Source organism: Arachis ipaensis, chromosome B9, assembly GCF_059453495.1.
Source record: "Arachis ipaensis isolate K30076 ecotype BB chromosome B9, ASM5945349v1, whole genome shotgun sequence".
NCBI lineage: Eukaryota > Viridiplantae > Streptophyta > Magnoliopsida > Fabales > Fabaceae > Arachis > Arachis ipaensis.
In genome coordinates, this window is record NC_142444.1 from 42,159,601 (window position 1) to 42,168,375 (window position 8,775).

The 8,775-nt window shown below is 39.2% G+C and overlaps 1 protein-coding gene across 1 annotated transcript; it reads left to right on the forward strand.

Annotated features, from left to right (window-relative positions):
• The first annotated feature begins 399 nt into the window (after positions 1-399).
• LOC107615529 (uncharacterized) lies at positions 400-903 on the forward strand. Its single transcript, XM_016317586.1, has one exon. It carries the CDS (start codon positions 400-402, stop codon positions 901-903), a length of 504 nt encoding a protein of 167 aa, XP_016173072.1.
• Positions 904-8,775: the final 7,872 nt, after the last annotated feature.

Consider the following 8,775-nt stretch of genomic DNA (forward strand, 5'->3'; position numbering starts at 1 on the left):
CCCAAGAGGAGAATGCAAGGCCATCACACTAAGAAGTGGGAAAGTAGTGAATGAAGCATCCTCAAGTTACAACAAGCAAGAAGAAGAAGCTACAAGTGACCCAGAAATTAAGAAGGAAGAAGAGATATCTACCCCAGCTCCACCCAAGCAAACCTTGGAAGCTTATGTTCCAAAGGCACCCTACCCACAGAGGTTGAGAAAAGATGGGAAGGACAACCAGTTTTCTAGGTTTTTGGATATCTTTAAGAGGCTCCAAATCAACATACCCTTTGCTGAGGCATTAGAGCAAATGCCCCTCTATGCCAAGTTCCTAAAGGAGCTTATGACCAAGAAAAGAAACTGGGGAGAGTGCTCACAGAAGAATGTAGTGCCATTATACAAAAGAAGCTTTCCCAAAAGATGAAGGACCCTGGGAGCTTCCAAATCCCCTGCATTATAGAGAATATCAACATTGAAAAGGCATTATGTGATATGGGAGCTAGCATCAACCTTATGTCCTTGACCATGATGAAGATAATGAGGATTGAAGAGGCCAAACCAACAAGAATGGCACTTCAATTAGCTGATAGAACATTCAAGTTCCCTCGTGGAGTAGTGGAGGACTTGTTAGTTAAGGTGGGAGAGTTTATCTTCCCAGCTGATTTGGTTGTGCTTGATATGGAGGAAGAGGCTAACACATCAATCATCCTAGCAAGACCATTTCTAGCTACTGGTGGAGCCATAATTGATGTTCAAAAAGGGGAGTTAGTCTTGAGACTGCATGAAGAGAAGATGGTTTTCAATGTCTTCAAAGCAATGAGCTACCCAAAGGAGTCCATTGGTGAATGCATGATGGTAGACACAATAGAAAAGCTAGTTCAAGGAGTTTTAGAAAAAGAACAACATGAAGAAATAATGGAGTAAGATCAACAAGTATCATATGGTGAACTACCACAAGAGAGCAAAGCAGACTCAATCATGCTAGACAAGGCAAGCAAAAAGGAAATGGAGGCACCAAAGCTAGAGTTGAAAACTCTGCCTCCAAGCTTGAAGTATGCCTACTTAGGTGACAATGACACATATCTAGTCATCATTAATTCAAGCTTGAGTAAAGATCAAGAAGAGGAGCTTATCAATGTGCTGAGACAACACAAGGATGCCATAGGGTGGACACTATCATATTTAAAAAGAATTAGTCCTTCAATGTGTATGCATAAAATACCCCTTGATGAAGATGCCAAACCATTAAGGCAGCCGCAAAGAAGGTTGAACCCATCAATGCAAGAAGTAGTGCAAAAAGAAGTGCTGAAGCTATGGCAAGCAGGGGTGATTTATCCCATCTCAGACAGCCCTTGGGTGAACCCTATTCAAGTAGTTCTTAAGAAAGGAGGAGTCACTATTGTGCCAAATGAAAGAAATAAATTGATACGAACAAGAACAGTGACTGGATGGTGCATGTGCATAGATTATAGGAAGCTCAATAAGGCTACAAGGAAAGACCACTTCCCTCTACCTTTCATGGACCAAATGTTGGAGACGCTTGCTGGACATGAATACTACTGTTTCTTGGACGGATACCTAGGCTACAATCAGATTGTAGTGGACCCCAAAGACCAAGAGAAGACTTCCTTTACTTGTCCTTATGGTGTCTTTGCATATAGGAAGATGCCCTTTGGATTGTGCAATGCACCTGCCACATTCCAAAGGTGCATGCTCTCCATTTTTTCTGACATGATTGAAAGGTTTATTGAAGTCTTTATGGATGATTTTTTTTATGTTTGGTGATTCATTTTCTAAGTGCTTGCACCACCTTGCCTTGGTGCTAAAGAGATGTCAAGAGACCAACCTAGTAATGAACTGGGAAAAGTGTCACTTTATGGTCACTTAAGGGGTGGTCCTTGGTCACAAAATCTCTAAGATAAGCATAGAGGTGGACAAGGCTAAGGTGAAAGTGATTGAAAAATTACCTCCACCTTGTAATGTCAAAGAAATTAGAAGTTTTCTAGGACATGCTGGGTTTTATAGAAGGTTCATTAGAGATTTTTCAAAGATTGCCAAACCTTTAAGCAACTTGCTTATCTCTAATGTACCTTTTGTTTTTGATAGAGAATGCATGATAGCCTTTGAGGAGTTAAAAACTAGGCTCTCTCTGCATCTATTATAGCACCACCTAACTGGGATTTACCTTTTGAATTGATGTGTGATACATCAAATTTTGCTATTGGTGCTGTTTTAGGACAAAGAAGAGACAAGCTAGTGCATGTCATCTATTATGCTAGCAAAGTTCTTAATGAGAATCAAAGGAACTACACCACCACAGAGAAAGAACTTCTTTCTATAGTGCTTGCATTTGATGAGTTTAGATCATATCTTATTGGTTCTAAAGTCATTGTTTTTATTGACCATGCAGCTCTTAAGTATTTGCTAACCAAGCAAGAGTCCAAGCCTAGATTGATAAGGTAGATCTTATTGCTTCAAGAGTTCAACATTGAGATTAAGGATAGAAGTGGGGCAGAGAACAAAGTGGCTGACCACTTATCAAGGATCCCAAAGGAGGAAGATGGAGCACACAACCTTGCAGTAAATGAGAGCTTTCCAGATGAACAATTAGGATGATCCTTATTTATTCAAGAAAGGTGCTGATGGTATTCTTTTGGCCATGAGGAAGGACAAGGGGTCCTTTGGCATTGCCATGAATCCAGTTATGGAGAACATTTTAGTGGAGAAAAGACTGCAGCCAAGATGTTGCAATGTGGATTTTTTGGCCTACAATATTCAAGAATGCTAAAGAGTTGGTGATAAGGTGCAATGAGTGTTAAAGAACTGGAAACTTACCCAAAAAGAATGAAATACCACAAAGATTCATTATGGAGTTGGAGTTGTTTGATGTTTGGGAGATTGACTTCATGGGACCATTCCCACCCTCATACTCAAATAATTACATACTAGTGGCTGTGGATTATGTGTCAAAATTGGTAGAGGCTATAGCTACTTCAACAAATGATAACAAAGTGGTGATCAATTTCTTGAGGAAGAATATATTTAGCTGGTTTGGGGTTTCTAGAGCTCTTATAAGTGATGGGGGAACTCACTTTTGCAACAAGCAACTTGAGACATTCCTCCTAAAATATGGTGTCAAGTACAAGGTAGCAACCCCTTACCATCCACAAACCAATGGTCAAGTTGAAATTTCAAATAGAGAGCTCAAAAGAATCCTTGAGAAGACTGTTGGAAACTCAAGAAAAGATTGGTCCAAGAAGCTAGATGATGCATTATGGGCCTATAGAACAGCTTTAAAGACACCTATTGGCATGTTTCCATACCAATTGGTGTTTGAAAAGGCTTGTCATCTACCAATGGAGCTTGAGCATAGAGCATTTTGGGCTCTAAAGACGTTAAACTTTGATAATCAAGCTGCTGGGGGAAAGAAGGCTACTACAACTCAATGAGCTAGAAGAATTCAGATCTCAAGCTTATGAAAATGCCAAGATTTACAAGGAAAATACAAAGAAATGGCATGATCAAAAGCTAGCAAGAAAGGAGTTTGTAGAAGGCCAAAAGGTGCTATTATACAACTCATGACTCAAGTTCTTCCCAGGGAAGCTAAAGTCAAGATTGTAAGAACCAGAGTTTTCACGTAAAACCATTTTAATAAAATAGTTTTAATGCCTGGAATAGATTTAAAATTTAGACGTTTTTATTTTAAAATATAAAGGTGAAATTTGGTTTTAATGAATTTTTCTGAGTTGGAAAATGTATCATTTTCGAAAAGTTTTTGTAAAAATACGTACTGGCGCTTAAGCCAGCAGTACCGGCTCTAGTCTGTCCAGTACCGCATATTTTGGAAAATAAGATTTTGAAAGTTGAATTATTGTTTTGAAAGGATAAAAATAATTTAGAATCGAAAACTGGGCACTAATCTTAAAGGTTTTGGCCCAAAGTGGGTCAAACGGACCAAAAACGCTAACGGGTTGGACCAGTCCCAAACCGGGCCCAAGGCCCAACACATATATGCTTATTAAATGAGCATTTTAGCTCATTCTCATCCACAAAGAAGTGAGGCACGCTGGTTTGAGAAGAGAGAGAGAAGAAGGCTTGGCACTATTCACCTCCATCTTCCTCAAGCCATAACTTGAGCTACGGACCTCCGATTGACGAGCCGTTTACGGCCACGCGAAGCTCTTGTCGAGCTCTTCGATTCTATCTAAGCAAATTTGGTAAGAATTTGCGTCTCAATCCCCAATTTCCTACCCTAACTTCTATATTTTTGGGGGTTTGGTTTTTGAGTAGATTTTGGGGTTTTGCTTGTTTATGGGTGATCTAGCATTGGAGTATTGTTGAATTTTTCCCCTAATCTTGTTGGGTAAGGTTTCACTAAACTCTTGTGTTTAGTTGTTTTTGTAAACCATAAGTTTGATGTTTGTATGTTATGTGATGTTAGATTGAGTTTTGGTATTTGTTGGAGTTGGTTGAGGCTTTGGATTGAGCTTGGTGGCTTCATTTTGGTGTTTGGAGCGTTTGAGAATCGGCCAAGGTATGGGTTTAGTTTCCTTTATGTAATATGTAATATTTCTGGAAACTTAAACTAGTTGACCTTAAGATAGAATTGAATTGAATGTATGTGTAACTTGAATGTATGTGTTACTTGAATGTGAATTGTGTCTTAGTGATTGATATAATAGTGTTTGGAGTGGATATGGTTGAGGAGTGATATTATATGTTGATGGTTGTTGAGGTTGAGAAATTTGATGATGAATGCTGAGATTTGTTATGGTTGATGGTGTTGTTGATGATTAATTAATGATGATTAATGGGAATGTTATTGGTGAATGAGGAGAATTGTGAGTCTTTATGATGATTTTGGATGTTGTTGAGTAATGATTATGATGTGTGATGATATATGTTGATGAGGATTTTGGGGTTTGAATCTTGTAGTTGGTATTGGTACTGAATGGTGGTTGAGAAATTTGAATGTGATATTAGGCTGAATTTAGAGTTGGAATGAGGAGAGTATTAAATGGTTTAATGATTGAGAAGGTTGGATAATTGATAAAATGGTTGAAGGAAGGTTTGGTATGAATATTGGGTTATTTTGGTATGGTTGAAAGTGGGCTTGAGTTGGTCTAAATTGAGAGTTGCAGCAATATTGAGGTCTTGAGACTTTTGGTAAAAATAGATTTTTAGTAAACTTTGACGGGTCATAACTTGGGCCTCAGTTTTCGAATTTTGTTGAATTTTATGTATAATTAAAGTTCATTGAAAACTCTTCAAATTGATATAAAGTTTGTAAAAATTGGATTTTTGTAAAGGAAGTTATGATCATTCAAAGTTTGGTGTCAAAATCTAAAATTATGTAAAGTTACAGAATTTTGTGATTTCTGGTATATGCGCACGCACAGCCTTGTGCGCACGCACAACCTTGTAAATTTTTAAACATGTGCGCATGCACAGCGTTGTGCGTATGCACAAGCAAGGAAAGGCCTGCTGGTTAGAGCGCTAGCACGACCTGTGTGCGCACATATCCAATGAAGTTTTACAATCTGTGCGGACGCATAGACCTGTGCGCACGCACAAGTTGGGAAGGTCAATCTGTTGGGGGCACTAACACGCCTTGTGCGAGTGAACAGAATTATAAAATTTGGTACCTGTGCATACGCACACCCCTATGCGTACGCACACCCCTATGCGTACGCACACGTTTTGAAAATCTCTTTGGGCATGCGCACGTACACCCTTGTGCGTACGCAATGATTCATCAGGAAACCGTCTCTCAACAATTTCCTATCGGCAAGTGTACCAGATTGTCGTCAAGTAAAAACTCACTGTAGAGTGAGGTCGAATCCCACAGGGATTGGTTGGTTGATCAATATTAATTGGAAAATTGTTCTAGTTGAGCGAAATCAGATTTGGTTGAGAATTGTAAAATGTAAATTTGGCGGGAAACTTACATTGCAAGAATTAAATGACAGAAGTTAAATTGCATGAAATAAAAGGACAGAAACTTAAATTGCAAGAAATTAAATGGGAAGGGGGATTAAGCATGAAATTAAGGAAGCAAAATATAAAAGAATGGGTAGATCAGAGATAGGGGAGCTCATTGGGGTCAGGAGATGTGAGAATTCTCCGAATTAAATTCATTTTCATCTCTTCCTCAATAAATGCATTCATTGATCTCCTTGGCAATCTTAAGTGATTAGATCCCAATTCCTTGGCAATCTAATCTCTCTAAGCATAAACAATTGCCCAATTCCTTGATTTAAGTGCTCATGGGAAGAGATGAAGTTTGGCCATTTATTATACCACATAAATTCATAGATCAAAGTTTTAGTAGGATTACATGTCACTATATCCATCCAAACCCCAATCTAATCCAATGTGAGAAAGCAATTCTAGCATGATCTCCTCATTCCTCTTCCAAGGTTCCGAGGAAATCCAATTATGAATAGCTTCTTTCCCAACATAACTATCCAATTGGATGAAGAACGAAAGCTTTCTAGTAAAATCAAGAGAAAAGAAAGAAGAAGAATAATGAAAACTAGTATTGATCCATTGAATTTACACAAAGCTCCCTAACCCAATGAAAGGGGTTTAGTTGTTCATAGCTCTCAAAAGGGAAAATGGAATTGAAAGATACATTGCAGAATTCAAACAATTGTAGAAAAGTAAAAATGAACCCCAAAAGGAAAAGTGCAGTAAAAGTAATGTCCAAAAAAAAAGGTTCCTCTAACTTAAATGCTAAGCTATTTATATACTTTCTTCGATTGATCTTCAATCTCTGAATTGGGCTTTTGGCCTTGATGGAATTGGGTTGAAATGTCTTCCAATTGGTTTCCTTTGCTGTTGAGAAGAGATATGCTTGAATTACAAGTTCTAGTGCTTCAAGTTAGAGTCAACGTTTAATGGTCAACGTTGACTCAAACGCCTTCTTAAAAACCAGATGAAGTTGCTGTCATTGGCGTTTGACTCAACATTGGAGAGCCAACGTTTTTCTACCCACGCGTACGCGTGCCTGGTGCGTTTGTGCCCATGGGGTAAAAATGTTCATTCACGCGTGCGCGTGCTGCAGGCGTGCGCGTGGATTTAGTAATATCATTTTCCAGTTTTAAACAAAGGTAGAAGAGCGTTGGCCTCAGCATTGGACTAGCAACGTTGCCTCCAACGTTGGCCAATCCACGCGTGCGCGTGCTGCACACGTGCGCGTGGATTCTTAAAAGCTAGACCCACGCGTACGCGCCATGGACGCGTACGCGTTGTTGTGCGTTTTTAAATTCAGATTTTGGAGTTCACCATCGCGCACGTTGGCCTTAAACGTTGGAGGAAGCGTTTGGGGTCCAACGTCACCCAACCACGCATGCGCGTCAGCTATGTGTGCGTGTGGATTGTCAAAATTTCACATCCACGCGTGCGCGTACAGCACGCGTGCGTGTCGCTATAGTTTTTTCAGAATTTCCAGAAAGCTCATTTGTTCACAACGTTGGGGGTAACGTTGGATATCCAATGCTCCCTCCAACGTGAGCATCAGCAAGTTATGCAGAGAATTGCTCTGCCTCCCCTTCAACGTTTGAGGCAACGTTGGTGATCCAACTTGGCCACCAACGTTGCTTCTTCTTTCTCTTTTCCAGGCTTCTTCTTCAACTCTCCTCCATGCCTTCCTTCACCTGTCATCAACCAATACATGCATCAAAGCCTTGCTAAAGTCGTGAAAATTCTCATCATTCTTAGCATACAAGTAATTATAGCATAATTCTCATGAAATTGCATCAAATTAATCATGGTTGAATGAATCTAGGCATACATAAAGTTCTAACCCAATTGCTTACTTATAGCTCAAGAAAGTGCATAAAACCTATTAAAAACAAAGAAAATGGCTAGTGAAACTAGCCTAAGATGCCCTGGCATCACAACACCAAAGTTAAACCTTGCTTATCCCTAAGCAAGAACTGACTTATTGAGAAGAAAGAATGAAACAGAAGGTGATGTTCATATCAGCAAGTAATTATTATTAGTTCATGGGATTTTATGCAGAAGATGCAATAACTCACTTCTTATTGATTGATAAACCCCCTTTGTAGGGTTTATCTTGTGTTGAATTTAGAGCATTTTGATAACCTTTTCTCACATTTATTCAATGAAATAGCATGATTTTGTGATTGTCTCCGTATTTGTACTTAGATGTGAAAATATGCTTTTTAGACCTTTAATTTGATAGTTTTAACCCAACTTTGATTTCCACTAGACACCTTAATGTGTTTGCTAGCGATTTCAGGTTGAAAAGGGCTAGGAAGGGATCAAAGGAGGGAAAGGAAAGCATACAAAGTGGAGAAATCATGAAAAGGAAAAAATTTGGAAAAGCCCATGGGCGCGCGCGCGTACAATGCGCTTACGCGCAGATCGCGAAATTCTCCAGGGACGCGCACACGCACTGCGCACGTACGCGCCAAAGGCCGCACGTGGTTTTTAAAGAGGAACATGTGCCTGGCGATTTTTGAGGGTTTCTAGCCCCATTTGGAGCTGAGTTTTTGGTGGGAAAAGGCTAAAAAGACCAAGGAATGAAGGGGAAGGTATCACAGATTCATACACACACATTAGGCTCGTTTAGTTTTAGTTTTAGAGAGAGAAGCTCTCCCTTCTCTCTAGGATTAGGATTAGGATTAGGTTTAGATTTTAGATCTAGGTTTTAATTCATGCTTTCTTCTACTTCTTCTTCTTAATTCTTTGTTGTTACATTCATCATTCTTCTATTGTGTGATATAATTTCTTTCACCTTGTTTGTAGATCTACTTTTGTTCATTCTAT